This window comes from Hypanus sabinus, chromosome 4, assembly GCF_030144855.1.
Source record: "Hypanus sabinus isolate sHypSab1 chromosome 4, sHypSab1.hap1, whole genome shotgun sequence".
Classification (NCBI taxonomy): Eukaryota; Metazoa; Chordata; class Chondrichthyes; order Myliobatiformes; family Dasyatidae; genus Hypanus; species Hypanus sabinus.
The window spans coordinates 73973024-73994097 of record NC_082709.1 but is presented as its reverse complement, the minus strand read 5'-3'; the positions used below and the strand labels follow the sequence as shown (position 1 = coordinate 73994097).

At 44.0% G+C, this 21074-nt stretch overlaps 1 protein-coding gene across 5 annotated transcripts in view; it reads right to left on the bottom strand.

The window, feature by feature from the left end:
- Positions 1-21074, bottom strand: part of zgc:112416 (uncharacterized protein LOC550509 homolog) — a 92715-nt gene that overhangs the window by 27905 nt on the left and 43736 nt on the right. For all 5 annotated transcript variants that reach the window (XM_059967408.1, XM_059967407.1, XM_059967406.1 and 2 more), the window contains exons 4-5: positions 10808-10957; positions 7875-7989 (exon numbers count right to left, since the gene is read on the bottom strand). In XM_059967408.1, coding sequence (XP_059823391.1) covers positions 7875-7989; positions 10808-10957 — 265 coding nt within the window. The remainder of the gene's footprint in view (positions 1-7874; positions 7990-10807; positions 10958-21074) is intronic.

The window sequence follows — 21074 nt, the reverse complement described above, 5'->3', positions numbered from 1 at the left end:
CTTGTGCAGCACCTTATCGAACGCCTTCTGGAAATCCAACTATACGACATCCACCTGTTCCCCTCTATCCATTGCACTCATTATGCCCTCCAGTACCAGAGGGCATGGATTGAGAATAAGAGGTCAGTTATTTAAGACAGAGTTGAGGAAGAGCTTCTTCTCCCAGAGAGTTGTGGAGGTGTGGAATGCACTGCCTCAGAAGACGGTGGAGGCCAATTCTCTGGATGCTTTCAAGAAGAAGCTAGATAGATATCTGATGGATAGGGGAATCAAGGGATATGGGGACAAGGCAGGGACTGGGTATTGATAATGAATGATCAGCCATGATCTCAGAATGGCGGTGCAGACTCGAGGGGCCGAATGGTCTACTTCAGCACCTATTGTCTATTGTCTAAAGAACTCCAGTAAGTTTGTCAAACAGGACCTGCCCTTTCTGAATCCATGCTGTGTCTGTCTAATGGAACCACTCCTTTCTAAATGTTTTGCTATTTCTTCATTAATGACAGCTTCAAGCATTTTCCTGACTTACAGATGTTAAGCTAATTGGCCTATAGTTGCCCATCTTTTGCCTACATCCTTTTTAAAAAAGTGGCATGACATTTGCTGTCTTCCAATCCATCGGGACCTGCCCAGAGTCTAAAGAGTTTTGGTAAATGATTACCAACATGTCTACTATATCCTCCGTCAATTCCTTCAGCACCCTAGGATGCATCCCATCAGGACTAGGGGACTTATCTACCTTCAGGCCCTGGAGTTTTCTCATCACTATCTCTTTAGTGACAGTGATTTTATCAAAGTGCTCACCTCCCATTTTTTCCATAACATCATTCTTTGGTATACTATACGTGTCCTCCACCATGAAGACTGACTCAAAGTAGTCGTTCAATGCCTCAGCCATTTCCTTATCACTCAATATCAATTTCTCCTTCTCATCGTCCAAGGGACACTATGTTAACTTTAGCCACCCTCTTCTGCTTTATATATTTATAAAAACTTTTGCTATCTGTTCTTATATTTTTTGCTAATTTACTTTCATACTCTATCTTCACTTTCCTTATTTCTTGTTTAGTTGTTCTTTGTTGCTTTTTAAAGTTTTCCCAATCCTCCATTCTCTCACTACTCTTTGCAACTTTGTACAAATGTGCTTTTTATTTGATACTATCTTTTACTTCCTTAGTTATCCAAGACTGGCTCTCCCCACACTTACTGTCCTTACTTTTGACTGGAATATACTTTTGTGGAAAATCCACGGTCAACGCTGCTGGTAAATTAAAACACTGCTGCCAATGGTAGAATGAATAATCATAACACTGGGAGTTGAAGAAGGTTTGCAAGCACAGACAGAATGGTGATTGGGATGGTACATGTTAGGATTAGCGCAGCATAGTTTCATTCCGCTCAACTTTGATGTGAGCTCACACACTCAACGTTTTAGGAAGAGCTTCTTCCCTTTCACCATCAGATTTTTGAATGGCAAATGAACCAGTCCATGAAACTACCTCACTATTATTTGCTCTCTCCTTGCACTACTTATTTAATTTTATTTAATTTTTATATATTTATGACTGTAATTTATAGTGTTTTATGTATTGTACTGTACAATAGCAGCAAAATAAATTTCACAAAATACAGTATGTCAGTGATATTACAAACACGAGGAAATCTGCTGATGCTGGAAATTCAAGCCACACACACAAAATGCTGGTGGAACGCAGCAACCCAGGCAGCATCTATGGAAAAGAATTCAGTCGATGTTTCAGGCCGAGATCCTTCAGCAGGACTGGAGAATAAAGACAAAGAGTCAGAGTTAGAAGGTGAGGGGAGGGGAGAAAGAAACACAAGGTGATAGGTGAAAACGGAGGGGGAGGGATGAAATATAGAGCTGGGAAGTTGATTGGTGAAAGAGATAAAGGGCTGGAGAAGGGGGAATTGATTGGAAAGGGCAGAAGGCTATGGAAGAAGGAAAAGGGGGAAGAGCATCAGAGGGAGGTGATGGGTGGGTAAGGAGATAAGGTGAGAGAGGGAAAAGGGAATGGGGAACGGTGAAGGGGGGGGATTTCTAGAAGTATACTCTTTTCCATTGATGCTGCCTGGACTGCTGAGTTGTCAGTTACATTAAACCTGATTCTGATCCTGAACTTTACAGAAGGGAGAACAAGGGTGGCTGGTCAGAAGTCCAATCAAATAGTCATCAAAAGAATTTCAGCAAGACATCAGCCGAGGGGGGTTAATTTGAACAATTTTACTGTCCATATGAAGCACCCTGAGTTGCCCTATATGATCTGAAGCACATCCTAATAATGAAAAATCCATTTCCGTTTCAGAAAATTGTCAAAAGGCAGGACAACGAGAGCGTTCTCCTTTCACCTGTACTTGAGAAAGAGGTTCACATCTATGTGAGAGGAAAAAAAAATTACCTCATGTCCATTTTAAGTGAGGGATTCTTGAGTTTTAATCAGTGCCTCCTAGTCTTTCACAAGAGGGAACATCTTCTCCACATCTACCCCACTGAGATCCCTCAGATCTTATATATTTCAATCAAGTTCCCTCTCATTGCAGGGATTACTGGCCGAGTCCATGCCTGCCCCACTTTTGTTATCAGCTCCCCTAGCAACAGCTTTAACATCCTGTTGGCATTCCTAATTACTTGCTGTACCTGCATTTTAGTCTTTTGTGTATCATGTACTCGGACACCAGATCCTTACTATACTTAGATTCACTGCATTGAAACAAACCCTTCGGCCCAACTCATTGATGATGACATGCGCCTCTGGTGTCCCTCCTCCTTTCCTTTCTCCCATGGTCCACTCTCCTCTCCTATCAGATTACTCCTTCTTCAGCCCTTTACCTTTTCCACCTATCATCTCCCAACTTCTCACTTCATCCCCTCCCTCCTCCACCCACCCACCTTCCCCCCTCACCTGGCTTCACCTATCACCTTCCAGCTTGTACTCCTTCCCCTCCCCCCACCTTCTCAATCTGGCTTCTTCCCCCTTCATTTCCAGTCCTGATGAAGGGTCTCACCCTGAAATATCAACTGTTTATTCCTCTCCATAGGTGCCATCTGATTTGCTTAGACACTGCAGCACTTTGTGTGTGTGTTACTCTGGATTTCCAGCATCTCCAGAATTACATGTGCATGTGTGTGAGTATGCGTGCGAGATTGATGTTGACCCAAATGCTTTGCCTGTATTTGACCCTTGTCCCTTTAAACCTTTACTGTCTGTGCCTTGTAAATGTTGTAGAAATACTCTTCTCTACCATATATGGAATATGTCATTCCATATCACTTCCTGTGTGAAAATCTTGCCCATTAGATTCCCTCTAAATCTTTCCCTTTCACCTTAAACCTCCTATTTTAGACTCTCTTACCCTGGAAAAAACACCATGTCCATTCATTTTATCTATGCCCCTCATAATTTTCTAAACTTCTCTGTACAACTTCTGCCCTCCAGTCCAGACAACACTCAAGTAAATGCTATCTGCACCGTCTCTACCTCCCTGTAGCTTGGTAAACCAGAACAGCACATAATACTCCAAATGCAGCCTAAGCAACAACTTCAACAACTTGTTCACAGATGTTTCCCAGCTCAGGAAGGAAAGGGGCAGTCAATATTTCGGGCTGAGTTCTGCATCAGGACGTAGAGGGGAGAGAGTTGGTATAAAGAGGTGAGCAGGGTGGGGTGAACTCAGGGCTGGTAGATGATAGGTGGAGTGAGATGAGTCGAGGGAATCATAAACAGATGGAGCAAGGTAGGGTTCCCCCACATGGTTCCAGATTCTAGCATATGTAGTATCCCTTATGTCTCCATATGGAAGTTGATGCCATGTTTTTGGATGTGTTGTCAAGAACGTAATATAGATGAGAACTAAAACAGGCCCAAGAGGGTTACTAGAGAAACTGTTGGGGATAGGTAAAGAAAGATTTTGCAAATGGTCATTGGACTACTCCACAACTTCCGCCATTTTCAAAGGGACACTACCATCAAGCACATTTTTACCTCCTCCCAACTCCCGCTTTCTGCAGAGTTCACTCTTTCCATAATTTCCTTGTCCATTTGTCCCTTTCCACTGATCCATTCATCCATTCATCCTGGCACTTACCCCTGCAAGCTAAAGTAGCACTGATCCTACCCATTTACCTCCATTCAGGGCCCCAAACAGTCCTCCCAGGTCAGACAACACTTCGTTTGCCAGTCTTTTGGCAAAACCTGCTGTATCCAGTGCTCCCAGTGTAGCCTCCTCTAGGTTGGTGAGGCCTGGTGTAGTTTGGGGTACCACTTTGTTGAGCATCTTTGTTCCATCTGCACAAGTAGGATTTCCCAATGGCCAACCATTTTAATTGCAATTCCCATTCCCGTTCCAACATGTCAGTCCATGGCCTCCTCTGCTGCCACGATGAGGCCACTCTCAGGTTGGAAAATCATCACCTCATATTCCGTCTGGGTAACCTCCATCCTGATGGCATGCACATTGATTTCTCTAACTTCCAGTAATTTCTCCCCCTTCCCTCTTCCTACATTCTCCACTCTGGCTCCCCTCTTCCCACTTCTCTTCTCCTCACTCACCTATCACCTCGCTCTGGTGTCTCTTCTCTTCCCCTTCTTCCAAGGTCCACTTCCCTCTCCTCTCAGATTCCTTCTTCTTCAGCTCTTCACCATTTCCACCTATCACCTCCCAACCTCATTTTATCACTCCTCCCCACCCACGTACCTTCCCCCTTTAGCTGGCTTCACCTCCTCCCCACCCCCCAGCTTCTTCTTCTGGCTTCTTCCCCCTTCCTTTTGCAGTTCTGATGAAGAGTCTTGGCCTGAAACATTGACTCCTCATTCTTTCCATAGGTGCTGCGTCACCTGCTGAGGTCCACCAGCATTTTGCATATGTAATCCTTTGATTCTGACCAGATATAACAGGGCAGTGCAACCTTGCTTGCCTGTGTATGGCAGAGATACCCTGGAAGGGTATCAACTCTGTGAAAAGTCACAGCCATGTGCAGAAAGAAGATGCTCCTGCCCATTCACCTCCATTCAGGGTCCCAAACAGTCCTTCCAGGTGAGGCAACACTTCACCTGCAGATCTGTTTGGGGGCTCCCAATGGAGCCTCCTCTACATTGCTGAGACCAGACATAAATTAGGGGACCACTTTGTCAAGCACTTCCGCTTCATCTGCAAAGACCAGAATTTCCTGGTGGCCAACCATTTTAATTCCTATCCCCATTCCTGTTCTGATATGTCAGCCATGGCCCCCTCTTCTGCCATGATGAGGCCTCTCTCAGATTGGAGCAGCAACACATATTCCGTCTAGGTAACCTCCAGCCTACTGGCAGGAACATCTATTTCTCCTTCCAGTAACATTTCCCCCTTCTCCTATTCCCACTCTGGCCTCTTACCCCTCACCTGCCTATCACATCCCCTTTGTGCTCCTCCTCCTTCCCTTTCCTCCATGGACCACTCTTCTCTCCTATCAGATTCCTTCTTCTCCAGCCTTTTGCCTTTTCTGCCAATGAGCTCTCCATTCCCCCCATCCTACCCACCTGGCTTCACCTATCACTTTCTAGTATGTCCTCCTTACCCTCCACCTTCTTTTCCCGTCCTGAGGAAGGTCTTTGCCTGAAACGTTGACTCTATTTACTTCCACAGATGCTGCCTGACCTGCTGAGTTCCTCCAGCATTTGTGAGTTGCAACAAATAAGACTAATTCTTTTCACAATCACGTATGTCTTTAGTGCCTTGATCCAGAGTCAACTTGAATTAGAGTTGGTATTAGATTTATTATCATGGACGAGTATGATGTGAAATTTGTTGATTTGCAGCAGCAGTACAGCATAAAGACATAAAATTGCAGTAAATTACAAAAATAAATAACTAGTGCAGGAAGAAGGAATAACAAGGTGGTATTCATGGGCTCGATGACCATTCAGAAAACCGATGGAGAGGAAGAAGCTATTTCTGAATCATTGGTCTTAAAGCTCGTTTAATTCCTCCACAATGGTGGTGACATGAAGAGAGCATGTTCTAGGTGGTGAGGAACTTTAGTGATAGATACCGCCTTCTTAATGCACCGCCTCTTCAAGACCAGAGCACACTTAAGGGATTTTGGGAGCAAAGAAAGGTGGAGATGGGGTGGTAGCTAACTTCAGTCAGAGGAGAGTCAGGATAACTTCAAATTTGAAGGAGGACTGAATTCTGAGAAACCATTCGGAATACCAGCTTATATGAGACCCAGAAAGGGAAGATGGGTGAGCATCACATTGTGGGAATAGAATCCACAGAGTAAGAGCGGGGTCAAAGTAAGTTCAGGTAAGGCAGTGACAGAAAAGCTGAATAGACATGCAGTTTCAGAGACAGGGCAGGAGGGAGCCTGAGGATGGGGGGTGGTAGGAGGAGGAGTTCCAGAGGTGGGATGTGGGAACTGGTTGGTCTCAACTTTAGGGACAGTTGTTCATGAGCTTTCACTACCTGTTGCTGAAGACAGTTTACAGTAAAGAAGTTGTGAGTTATCTTAACTCTCCAGTATGATCCTGTAATAGCAAGTTTTAACAGATGACTCATGTTTAAGTCAGTGAGCCACAGATCACAGAAACAGGCCCTTCAGCCCACCATGCATCATACTGACCATCAAGCATCCATTTACACAAATCTCATTTTATTCTGATCCAATTCTATTTCTCTCCTGACATTCCTATCAAATCTCCCCATTTTCTACCATTCACCTCCACACTAGAGCCAATTTGTAGCAACCAATTACCCCACCAATGTATAGCATATGCCCGTGGAAATGTTGGAGGAAATTAGAGCACCTGGAGGAAACATTTGTGGCCATGGGGAAAACATGCAAACTCCACACAGACAGCACCTAAGGACAGAATTGGGAACAATGAAGCAGCAGCTCCTGTGCTGCCCCATGTAGATCTGGTGAAGAACGGTTAAATCAATCATCTAAAGCATTTGGATTTAAAGAAGCAGAGGTCAAACAAGCCGTTAAAATTGCATCCCATATCAATGAAATCAATGAAATAGTACAAACTGTTAAGGTGTAGGTGAAAGCCATGGTCTCATTTTCCCACTGATCTCTGAGGGAATCACAGATCACCAGAGCAGTCACACAATGGCAGTGAAAAATAGTTGACTATCAGCAAAAGTTGACAGCTTTTTTGATGACAGCAGCAAGAAAGGAATATATTCTGGGTGGTGGGCGTCCTTGATGATAGATGCTGCTTTCCTGCAACAGCATTTCATGTAGGTGCGTTCAATGGTTGGGATGACTTTATCTGTGACGTAGTGGGCTGTATCCACTATTTTTGTAGGATTTTTCTTTCAAGGGCAGTGGTGTCTCCATACCAAGCTGCACTCAATATACTCTCCACTACACAACTATGGAAGTTTGTCAAAGTTTTAGAAATCATGCTGAATCCTAAGGAAGTAGAGGTGCTGCCACAGTTCCTTTGTAATTGCACTTACTGCTGGGCCCACAACAGGTTCCTCCATCATGAGAACACATGGGATTTTGAAGTTGCCAACCCTCTCCACCCCTAATCTTTGATGAGGACTGGCTCATGGACCTCTGGTTTCTTTCTCAAGTCCATAATCATCTCCTTGGTCTTGCTGTCATTGAATAAGAGGTTGTTGTCCTACAGGAAGCCAGAATTAGCCAGGAAGTTGCAGCAGAGAGTTAATGCAAGTCCCTAGGGTGGGAAAGGAAACTAATAAAGTGCAATAAAGTGCAACTAATAAAACACGAGATCCTGCAGATGCTGGAAATCCAGAGTAACACACACAAAATCACAATGAGACATTAAATCCCAGCATGAATTCCAGAGTTAGAGGACAGACATTTCCTTTGGTAAAATTCTACATGCTGTAATATCTCTTACCCTCCTTGATGCTGCCGGACCTGATTGGAGGCAGGGCCTGTGGGGGCGGGATCTGCGTGATGAGCGGCTGTTGCTGCGGTAACTGCTGTATGATCGTTGCCGGTTGCTGGGGGTACTGAGAACAGAGAAGAGAGGATTAGAAGATGAAGGAGGAGCACAGTGGCGAACAAAAGGAGAGGCTACAGGACCCATGAGAAGTGGAAGCAGGAGAAAGGCATTCAGCACCTTGTGCCTGCTTCAGTATTCAAAAAGAAGTTGTTTGCCCTCAATACCACACCCACATCCTTTGATTTTATTGATCTCGGCCTTGGATATACTCATGACTTCACAGTCTAGGCTCCTGATATCCTAGCCAGAGGAAACAGCGACACTCCAGCGATCCTGCTCAGCCAGTAAGAATTCTGCTTATAACAGCACAGGCTCAGTCTGCTAACTCTGACTGAGGACAGAATCCCAGGGATCAAGGCTTCGATGCGCTCCCTCCTCCACAACTATATTCTTCCTTTGATAGTGAGACAAACACCTGTATAAGACATCTGGGTGCAATCTCGCTGGGTCTCTATATAATCACCTCTACTACTGTCTCTCGCAATAAAGGCGAACATACTATTTGTCTTCCGAAGTGCTTTCTGAACTTGCACATTAACTTTCAGTGGCTCACGTACAAGGACTCCCTCTGAACGTGTTTAAGTACGTCTGGAACTCTTTTGGAATGGTTCTTCTAGTTTTTAAGTTTATAAATTGATCCACAAGTTAATAAAAATTTAAACCATTTATTAGCTTTCAGTGGAATTAAGCATGCGCGCCAGTAATCTTGAGCTAACTGCGATAAACTATAAGAGTTAGATAGATAATGGAGACATGCATAGCATAAGGCTGAAGGATTCGTAGTGTCACACTCCCAAAGGCTGTGGGCATTGCGAAGCTTTGCCGATAGGGTGGTAAAGAAGACAGTTGGCCTATTGGTTGGGGCTTTGAGTATCAGAATCAGGAAGTCACATTGCAGCTGTTTTACCCATTGATGCACTTTGAGTATTCAAGTCAAGTCAACTGCCGGTGGAAATGGTGGATGCAGGTTCAATTTCAACATTTAAGAAAAATTTGGTTAGGTACATGGACGGGTGGTGTATAAAGGGCTACAGTCTGAGTGCAGATTGATGGGACTAGGTAGATTAACAGTTAGGCACAGACTAGATGGGCTGAAGGGCCTGTTTCTGTGACTTCTATGACTACTAATTGCCCATCAGATCATTCGTCTATAGTGAGTTGCAGGATCCAGATGAGTCATCCTTGGTTTGTGCTGGGTTTGCCCTTGGAAGTAATTTGTTCCTGGGGTAAGCCTATGAATCTACCATGAAGAATGCCTACTGAATGTTGAGGAGTCCAGGCCTCTACTTTTACATTTGATTAGGAATAAAACCAGCAGGTTTAGACTGCTGATCTCACACTCAAATGACAAAAGCTATAGCAATTAATCCAAGAAATAACCATTTCCTTACAATGATGAAACACAGCGTAAATTCAACCTTATTTATAACAGATACTGGATGACTTGCATTCCTTGTATTTTGACTGAAAACAGGGCTCCCAGATCGTGTGAAAAAGAGGGTAATATTCAGCCTCAGCCTGCCACTTCCTCATGCACAGTACCAGGAAAGAACACGAGAGAGGCACGAACAGTGCAGCAGGAAGAGAAGACCACTTATAAAACCAACAGGCCTGGAACCAGACTGGCATTTTCTGAGCTTTATTTATATGTACGTGGAGATTGAGGTCAGCCAGGGCAATAGCTGAGTAAAAGAATGACGAATGCAATCAGTACAGGTGGGTTAAATTGGTAGCATCAGCAATAATCTGCACAGGTAAGGAATCTAAATTACTTTCAGTCCTGCAGGCAACAGGTTCTCAATCAATCTGGTTAAATTTGATCTTGCGTCCTTTTTTAGTTCACCATACTATCCCTAGGGTGGAAACTAGGTTGTTTGAGGGTAGCCAAACAATTTTTTCAGCAGTTTCTAATTTTCACCCTTCAAGCATGTGGCTCATAAAACAGGTCCTGCAGCCCCCAAGGTTATGCTAATGACACCTGATCCCTCTGACTGCACAAGGTCCTTATCCCCTTCATCTCTGCATATCCATGAGAGCCTCTCACATGCCTCCTCTATCCTATCTTCCTCTACTACCATCCCAGCAGCAGATTTCAGCCACCTCCCACTCCCTGTGTAAAAACCTCACACCTCTTCCTTCCACATCCCCTTAGAATAAATGCATGCCCTCTAGTGTTACACAATTCAATTGTGGGCAGAAGATATGGCTGTCTGCTTTATCCACGCCTTTCAAAATGTTACAACTTTAATCACGTCTCCTTCATTCTCCACCACGCCAGAGAAGACAGCTCAGTTTTGTCCAACCGCTCCAAAAAGTGCAAGCTCTGTAATACAGGCAGCATCCTAGTAAACCCCTCCAAAGCCTTCACATCCTTCTTATAAAGGGGCAAGCAGAACTGAATACAATACTATTTAGTACTTTATTATTGTACATTGGTAAATTATTATTGTGTATATTATTATTCTGTTACTTTATTATTAGTTAGGTCTGCACACCAGTGTATTAGTTTTTAAATGTTGCTGCTGTAACAAGAGAATTTCCCACTCTGGATCAATAAAGTACTTATTATTATAACTAGAGTTTTATAAAACTGCAACATAACTTCCCCTGCCCTTTAAACTCAGTTCCTCAAATAATAAAGGGAAGTATCTTTACCAGCCTTTCAACTTGTGTAATCGCTTTTAGGAAGCTATGGACTTGGACCCCAAGATGCTCAACATCAAAAGATTAGTTTTTTTGTAATAAAGGGGTAGCCCTTTGAGCCATTTCTTAATTTTCCTTACTGACTTTCTAATGATGTAAACAGTCTCTCCCCTAAGGCTTACCGGGTGTTGGATAATCCGAGGCTGCTCCGGCGGAGGCTGGTGGTAGACATGAATCGGTGGTGCCTGCTGAATGGGTTCCAGGCGAGGGTATCGTCTCCGGGTCCCTCCCCAGGTGTGGGGCCTGGAGGACTCATCCAGCATGTGCTGCTCCTGAAAAGATAACCTTGGACTGTCACAGTGGCTGAGCCTGTTCTGTGTGTGTGCGCTTCAGTCTCTGCCTCTTGCTATTTCATACAGCTGCACTTTCAGCTTGTGTGGGAACATGGAGGCTCGTGAGCAGAAAACTGCAGCCGTGATTCCGAGTGTTCTCAGTGTACTGCGGTTGCTAGGCACAATCCAAAATCCTAAAACAATAGCTTTCCCTCCCTGGCCAACAAACAAACATTGTCCTTGAAATATTAGCTTCATGCAGAATGGAATGTGCCTACAGGTCACGGGCTGCAGGTAACCGAGCCCAAGGATTATAGACTGAAAGAAGTATTACACCAAGTTCTCTTTTGTTTTTTCCCCCCTTTTCTTCTACAGTTTGAATAAACTGCTCTAAGGCAGTGAGGCAGTAGGATCAGGTTCAACAGCAACTTTTTAAAGGCAATTGGATGAAGAAAAAAAACATTTCCTTGAAACCTACCGGATTACTCAAAGGCCTGGATAGAGTGGACATGAAGATGATGTTTCCATCATCAAAAACCCCCACCATCCAGGTCATGCTCTCTTCTCATTGCTGCCATCGGGGAAGAGGTACAGTAGCCCCAGGTCCCACACCACCAGGTTCAGGAACTGTTATTACTCTTCAACCGTCAGGCTCCCGAGCCAGTGCGGATAACTTTGCTCACTTCAACTCTGAACCGATTCCACAACTTAAGGACTCACTTTCAAGGAGTCTACAACTCACGTTCTCAGGATTATTTTTTACTTTTTGCACAGTTTGTCTTATTTTGCACATTGGTTGTTTGCCAGCCTTTCATTGATTTTGTTGAAGGTATTTGCCCTACTATGAATGCCTGCAAGAAAATGAATCTCAAGGTAGTATATGATGACGTTTACGTAATTTGATAATAAATTTAGCTTTGAGTTAATAGGAGAGTCTCTGATCTAAACATATCAGCTTCAGAATAAAGGGGCATTCAATTAAAACAAAGAAATGAGGGAGTTTTGTCAGCCAGAGAGTGGTGAATCGGTGGAATTCATTGCCACAGAAGACTGTAGAAGCAAAGTCATTGGATGTGTTTAAGGCAGAGATTGATAGGTTTTTCATTGGTAAGGGGGTTATGGGTTACAGGAAGAAAGCTGAAGAATGGGTTTGAGAAAAATCAGCCATGATGGACTGGTGCAGCAGACTGGATGGGCTGAATGGCCTATTCCTGCTCCTATAAATTATAGTCTAATTTACAGGCATATAGAGAAAGAGCAAGGAAAGCTCCATAAAAGACCTTGCATAGATACGGAATGGCAAATGTCCTCTTCTAGTGTAATTGTGCTGGGCCGTCGAAGATTACCTAACTCAAGACAGGATGGGTGTGGACATAGAACATCCCTGCTCCTACAGATTAGCCATTCACTCACCCATGAGGCAACTGCTGAGCCCCGATTTAATAAGGGGATTGAGAAAATCTGACCAGAATACGTCCATTGGTGTTAATGCTATTTTTTATTTCTACTCTGCATAGTTCCTCCATAGCAAAATCTTTATCTGACTTTATCTCCCTTTTTTTCCCGAAAAGACAGGCGTGATCATTGTGCTAGGCCATAGAAACAACACACGGCCTCCTCTACTGCCACAATGAGGCCACTCTCAGGTTGGAGAAGCAACACCTCTCATTCCATCAGGGTAGCCTCTACTGTCAGCAAGAACATCGATTTCTCCAGCTTCTGAAAATTTCTCCCCCTCTCCTTTTTCTATCCCTTTCCATTCCCATTCTTGCTCCCCTCATACATGTTGGCTTCTCCTCACCTGCCTATCATCCTCTGGTGCACCTCCTCTTTCTCATGGTCCTCTCAGATCCCTTCTTCTTCAGCCCTTTACTTTTTTGACTTATCACCTCCCAGCTTCTCACTTCATCCCCTCTCCCATATCCACATGCCTACCCCCTCACCTGGCTTCACCTAACACCTTCTAGTTTGTACTCTTTCCCCTCCCTCCACCTTCTTACTGAGGATTCTTCCCCCTTCCTTTCCAGTCCTGATGAAGGGTCTTGCCCTGAACTGTTGACTCTATTCTTCTCCATAGACATTGCTTGATCTGCTCAGTTCCTCCTCTATTTCGTGTGTTTTATCCACACCACGGCCCCAGGGGTCATTTTGTACTGAAAAGCCTGCTGTTAGCATTTAATGCCATTGCTCCCGCCACTGGAAGGGACTGTGTCTTTGGTGGATAGGCATAATAATATTGTGTCAGAAGATGTGGTGTTTGAGACAGGTTGGAATGGAGGCTGCTGGTACTTGTATGAAATTTACAGATATCAAGTTGTACTGAGGTCACAAAGGAGCCTTGGTTAAAACCATTAACTGAAGAATATCTGGTAATCTGTCAGATGAAACAACTGCTCACTGGTGGCCACATTCACTGAGAGACCACTTTATTAGGTTCGCCTGTACACCTGCTCGTTGACACAAATATCAAATCAGCCAATTGTGTGGCAGGAGCTCAATGCAAAAGCATGCAGACAAGGTCATGAGGTTCAGTTGTTGCTCAGACCAAACATCAGAATGGGGAAGAAATGTGATCTAACTGACTTTGACCATGGAATGATTGTTTGGTGCCAGACAGGGTGGATTGAGTATCTCAGAAACTCCTGGGATTTTCACATACAACAGTCGTTAGAGTTTACAGAGAATGAAACAAAAACCTTCCATGAGCGGCAGTTCTTTGGGCAAAAATTGCCTTGTTAATGAGAGAGGTCAGGGGAGAATGTCCAGACTGATTCAAGCTGAGAAGGAGGTGACAGGAACTCAAATAACCACGTGTTACAACAGTCATGCGCAGAGGAGCATCTCTGAATGCAAAACACATCGAACCTTGAAGTGGATGGGCTACAGCAGCAGAAGACCACAGACACTCACACAGTTTCCACTTTATTAGTTACAGGAAATACCTAATTAAGTGGCCACTGAGTGTAAATATATTCCTTTTCCAAGCCTTTACATACCAAACAAACAATATTCTATTAAATCACCTGATTGTAACATGTACATCAGGTTTATAAGAAGTCAAATTTCACAGTAGCAACTTGCCAGAACTGCAGAATTCATTAACTTGTATTCAGTTTCTACCAGTTTCATGTATTAACAGAAAGAAATCTAGCATTTGGTAGGCATATTGGTTTAGTCCATTCCAAAACTATTGGGGCACCTCCACACTGCTTCGAACAATTCACTTCTAGACTGGTGGAGGAAGAACTGAAACGCTAAGCTCAAACTCTAAAATATATTTCAGGACTGTGGGGTAGCTGGCAGACTGGAAACAAAAATGATCACTGAAATAATGCTGAAGCAGGTAATCTGAGATACAGGTCCTGCCCAGGTTACGGCAGTGTTCTGATCCTGAGAACTATTCATCACCCAAGCAGTTCACAAGTCAGAAATGCAGCCATGATCTGAGTTTCCATACACCAGAGGTGGATATGCCACAGGTGTACTCTGGGGAAGCACTTTAAATCTCATTTTGCCTTTCTTAAGTTTCAAGCCCAGGCGTATCTGAGGCTATTACTGATATTCTTTTGAAGATTTGACTACATATGAGGCTTCAAATGCTATTTAAACAGAGTCTCAACTCTAAACAATGACTGTTCATTTTCTTCCACAGATGCTGCCTGACCTGTAAGATGCTCCGACATCTTGTGTGTTGTTATAAATACTATTGATGGTTTTATAAAGGACACGGCCGGACAACAATGTGCTAACTAGAATGTATTCACAGTAGTCACTTGCCGGTATTGCTGAATTCATTAATTTATATTCAGTTTCTACTTGCTTTGTGCATTAACAGAAAGAAACAGGGAATTTGTAGGTCTCTGGACTTCTGTAAAATAGCAGCGCACTCAGAAGCAACGGCTTCTACGGGGCCAAACAAAGGTGTTATTGTCTTTTTTGAATGTATTTGTTATGGTTACAGACCCTGCTGGGTATTAAGAAAAAGTACTGCAGGTTTAACCCATCAGCGAGTTGGTGGAGAAACTGAAGGAGCTGGATTTGGTGTGGATGGTGCCGCTTCTTGCATCAGAAAGGCGTCACTGTGTGAAGGCGAAGGCATAATGGCGAGTGATTGCCTTCGTCACTTTTCTTGTGATCGCAAGACCCTGATGGACAATGCTGCAAGACTGATTGACTGCTTTACTGGAGAATAGCGGGGACATTGCGTGGCCTCAGTCACAGCAGGGACTAAGCCTCAAGCTGCGGTGTCGCCTGTTTGCTGCCGCCCAGGAGAGAGGTGTCGGAGGTGGTGTGGCACAGGCTCCATGCTGGAGTTGGTGCTGCCTCCGGTGTTCACTCAACAGAAGATAAGACTATAGACTGCTGTAACATTCATGGACTCAGGGACTTGAACTGTATTTTACTGCTATCTTATATGTGTGACGTGTACTTTGTGCTGTGAATGACTGCTGGTACTGCGTTTTGCACCTTGACTGTTTCATTTGGCTGTATTCTCAGGTATTCATGGACGGTTGAATGACAACTGAACCTCTTGGGTTCTATGTGGCAGAATTACAGCTTGTGGCTTTGCAGCAGCCAGGGCATTGAACACAGGAGCTGGGTCATCCTGTTACAACAATACAGGATATTATTGGCAAAGCCTCATTTGGAGTAATGTATACAGTTTTGGTCACCGTGCTGGAGGAAGGTTTGTCACTAAACCGGAGAGGATTTGAAAAGATTTATAAGGATGTTTACTGGGACTAGCAGGCTTAAGTTAAAAGGAGGGAAAAGTTAGGCTAGGATGGTTGGAGCATAGGAGGTTCAAGAGTGAGATAGAAATTCATAAGATAATTATTTTAAATTTAGAGATAAAGCACATAACAGGCTCTTCTGGCCCAACAAGCCCGCATTGTCCAATTACACCCAGGTGACCAATAACACCCATGTGACCAATTACACTCATGCGACCAATTTCACCCATGTGACCAATTAACCTACTAACCTGTACATCTTTGAGAGTGGGGGGAAACTGGAGCACCTGGAGGAAACCCATGTGGTCGCAGGGAGATCCTATAAACTCCTTTCAGACAGTGGTGGGAATCAAACCTGGGTCACTGGCACTGTAAAGCACTATGCTAATCACCACACTACCATGCTGTCCCAGATAGCCAAAGTCTTCTCCCCAGGGTGAGAGAGTCTGAAACCAGTGGATATTGGTTTAAATTGAGAAGGGAAAGGCTGGAAAGGGAGCCGATGGGCAGGTGCCGGAGGGTGGCAAACACGTGGGACAGGCTCCCATGGGAAAAGGTACAGGTGAGTGCAATTATTACAACATTGGACAGTTACATTGATAGGAAAGGTTTAGAGAGATACGGGTCAATCTCGGGCAAATAGGGTGCAGGTCGATGGGACTATGCAGTTTAATAATTTGGCACAGGCTAGATAGACCAAAGGGCCCATTTCTGTGCTGCAGTGTTCTATGACTCTAGCTAGGAGAGGCAATTCAGTCAGCATCCCCAAATTGGGCCAAAGGGCCTGTTTCCATGTGGATAGCTCCAAAACTTTATAACTCTAAATCCATTCTGTCTGTCTCTCCACCTTGTGCGAGCTACACTAAATTGGACATCCGTAAGGCCAAGGGACCTCTGTCTACACTTCTTGCTTTGTCATCAAAGCAGCAAAATCAAAGACCTCTCCCACCCCAGACATTCTCACTTACCCCCCCCCCCCCACCATGGGCAGAAGATACAAAAGCCTGAAAGCTCTCACCACCAGGTACAAGGACAGCTTCTACCCCACTGTTATATGACTATTGAATAGTTCCCTAGTATGAGAAATGAACTCTGAGCTCAGAATGTACCTTGTTATGATCTTGCACTTTATTATCTGTCTGCTCTATGCTTTCTCCATAACTGCAACACTTTATTCGGTGTTCTGTTATTGTTTTAACTTGCACAGCCTCAGTGTGTTGTTGTGATGGATTGATCTGCACAGACAGTGTGCCAGACAACTCCGTCACTGTACCTCGGTACACACTCTTTAGCTACCCTACTAGGTACACCTGCTCATTAATGCAACAATCTAATCAGCCAATCATATGGAAGCAACTCGCTGCATAAAAGCATGCAGTCATGGTCAAGCAGTTCAGATGTTGTTCAGACCAAACATCAGAGTGGGGCAGAAATGTGATCTAAGCGACTTTGACCATGGGATGATTGCTGGTGCCAGACAGGGTGGTTTGAGTATCTCAGAAACTGCTGATCTCCTGGGGTTTTCACTCACAGCAGTCTCTAGAGTTTACAGAAAAAGGTGTGAAAAACAATAAAAATCCAGATCTGTGGACAAAAATGCCTTGTTAGTGAGAGAGGTCAGAGATGAGCACAACGATGGTGTGCAGAAGAGCATCCCTGAATAAACAACATGTCGAACCTTGATGTGGATGGGCCACAACAGCTGAAGAGCATGAACACACACTCAGTTACCGCTTTATTAGGGATATGAGGTACATAATAAAGTGGCCACTGAGTGTATATGATTGGCTTGCTCCATCATTTGAGAGGCTGACCAAATTAGTGTGAAGCCAGAGTCATAGTGCAAGGTCCAGTAAGGACACTGGGGTCACTTTCCTGAAGGAGATGAGTGAACAACTGATCAACTTTAGTGACAGAAACAACTTTTTTAAACTTAACTTTTCAGACTAGATGTTCTCTGTATTACAAGTCTAGGAGTGCAAAGGCCTGGCACTGTACAACATACTTCTTTCCCTGGTTATGAAACTATGCTTAAGCACTCTCACAGAAACACTGCTACCTGAGGTAAATCAGTTTGCATAAGCATCCTGAGGCTGAGGGCAACGTGTTCAATACTCCATGAGATGCTTGACAGACCCTGATCTGCTCATCCCAAAACCTCTCTCTCTCGATTCAGTTAACCATTTAGCACAGGCCAAGCCCTCCTCACCACTGAGCGCATCTACAAGGAGCACAATCACAAGAAAGCAGCATCCATCAGCAAAGACTCCCACCATCCAGGCCATGCTCTTTTCTCGGCAAACACAAGGAAATCTGCAGATGCTGGAAATTCAAGCAACACACAACATAATGCTGGTGGAACGCAGCAGGCCAGGCAGCATCTGAGACCCTTTGTCAGGACTAACTGAAAGGAAAGATAGTAAGAGATTTGAAAGTAGGAGGGGGAGTGGAAAATGTGAAATGATAGGAGAAGATCGGAGGGGGTGGGGTGAAGCTGAGAGCTAGAAAGGTGACTGGCAAAAGGGATACAGAGCTGGACAAGGGAAAGGATCATGGGATGGGAGGCCTAGGGAGAAAGAAAGGGGGAGGGGAGCACCAGAGAGAGATGGAGAACTGGCAGAGTGATGGGCAGAGAGAGAAAAAAAACTAAATATATCAGGGATGGGGTAAGAAGGGGAGGAGGGGCATTAACGGAAGTTAGAGAAGTCAATGTTCATGCCATCAGGTTGGAGGCTACCCAGCCGGTATATAAGGTTTTGTTCCTCCAACCTGAGTGTGGCTTCATCTTGATAGTAGAGGAGGCCATGGATAGACATATCAGAATGGGAATGGGGAATGCTCTTTTCTCACTGCTGCCATTGGGCAGGAGGTAAAGGAGCCTTAGGTCCCACCCCACAGGTTCAGGAACAGTTATTACCCCTCAATCATCAGGCTCCTGAACCAGCATGGATAACTTCACTCACAACTCCGAACCGATTCTACTACGTAAGGGCCCACTTTCAATGAGTCAGCAACTCATGTTCTCATATTTATTTGCTTATTTATTTATTATTTTCTAAAATTCCATATTTGTCTTCTCCTGCACATTGATTGTCTGTCAGTCTTTGTTTGTGTGTGGCTTTTCATTGATTCTATTGTATTTCTCCGTTCTACTGTGAATGCCCAAAAGAAAATGAATTTCAGGATAGTATATACTAACTTTGCTAATATTTACTTTGAACTTCAAAAAGAACATGCAATAGAATTAAATGTGTTTCCTCTTGAGAAGTTTGGAATGAATCATGATTTGCATAAAAAGTTACGCACACCACGCCCCAATGTAGAAGGCTATGAATATAACGACAACCTACCAATGCTTACATATTAAGGCAGAATTATTTATGCAGTGATCATTTTAAAATTGTCGAACCATGACTGTAATTTATTGGACCATGGCAGGCAATTGGATTTAAACAGGCTTCACCAAGAACAGGTGGAGGCTCTAAGTAAGCTTCCAGTAAGTTTTTCTTTCTTTGTCTATTATAGTACAGAGCTAGCAACTGAGAATGGACCCAGGATTACTGGTATGTTCCTTTTGGGGGATGTGGGAACTCTGGGAGATCTCTGGTCTCTCTGATAACTACATCTACACAAAATGCATCGAGTTGCAGCTCCTTAGAGGCAATGTTAAGGAACTGGAGCTGCAACTGGATGATCGTCAGCAACTGGATACCGATGGGAGGTCTTTGGCACCGAGTCTGGCTCTGTGGCTCAGAAGGGAAGGAGGGAGAGGAGTGTCGAAGTATTAGGAGATTCCATTGTTAAAGGAGCAGGCAGGAGGTTCTGTGGACATGAAAGAGACACCCAGATAGTATGTTGCTTCCTGGTGCCAGGGTCAGGGATGTCTCAGATCAGGTCCACAGCATTCTAAAGGGGAAGGCTGAACAGCTGGAAGTTATGGTACATTCTGGTACCAACAAGATGGGTAGGAAAATGAAGAAGGTCCTGAAGAGAGAATATAGGGAGTTGGTAGAAAGTTAGGACTTCAATGGCAATAATCTCTGGATTGGTGCCTGTGCCACACACCATTTAGGGTAAGAATAGGATAATTTGGCAGATGAATTCATGGCTGAGGAATTAGTGCAGGTGACAGGGTTTCAGATTTCTGAACCATTGGGATCTCTTCTGGGGAAGGTAAGACCTGTAAAAGAGAATGGATTACACCTGAACTTGAGCGGCACCAATATCATGGGCAAGTTTGCTAGATCTGCTGGGGAAGGTTTAAACTGATTTGGCAGAGTGATAGGGCTGAGGATGGGGAAGTTGGCATAGAAGTAGATACAGTGTGTAGTGAGACTGTGAGGAAAAACAGGCAGATGAGAGGGAAAAATTGCAGTCAGTGGGATGAGTTGAAGTGTAACATGAGGACAAAATTGAAAATGTTGATAAATACAGGACTGAAGATGTTATATTTGAATACACAGAGTCACACTGTTCCTTCTAAGCTGTGCGTGTGTGTGGCTGCGCAGTAACTGATGTGCTACCATGCACTTAACCTTTGTTACTGCGCAGCTGGAATAAAGACAGACGAGAAAAAGTTTACAAAACGTGAAAAGATTCTCTTCGGTGTACTGTATTTCATTATACCCTTCACTTAATAAAATCTAAAGTACCTGATTTTTCAGTTTTCATTCTAAATATTCACAGTGTGCAAGTTACAAAAAAAACACTTAAAGTGCCATGCAGTTTTGAGACCGTGTGGAAATTTCCTGTTCAGAGCAATGGTTGGTCTGTAACATGAACTAGAGGGAACGTTGGACACAGTATACAGAATAAGCAGATGATCTTGTATCACAGTTAGAGATTGGCAGGTATGACTTTGTGGGCATCACCAAGTCGTGGCTGAAAGAAGATCTCAGTTGGGAGCTTATCATGCAGGGATACACATTGTATTGAAAGGACAGACTGGTAGGCAGAGAAGGTGGTGTGGATCTGTTGGTTAAAAAAAATGAAACCAAATGCTTAGACTTTGGTAGATGATCTTGCAGCGCAGTTGGAGATTAGCAAGTACGACAGAGCCATGGCTGAAAGACAATTGTAGTTGGGAGCTTAGTTTTCAAGGATATGCAATCTATCGAAAGGACAGGCAGGTAGGCAGAGGAGAAGGAGTGACTCTGCTGGTAAAAAAATAAAATCAAATCTTTAGAAAGAGGTGACAAAGGGTCAGAAGATGCGGAATTCTTGTGGGTAGAGTTAAGAAACTGCAAGGGTGAAAGGACCCTAATGGGAGTTATATACATGCCTCCGACCAGGATGTGGCAATCCTTTCTGAGATAAGGGGCCCAAAGGGTGCAGAGTATAACAATGATGATCGGATTGTAGAGCCTTTTCAGATGAACCTACTG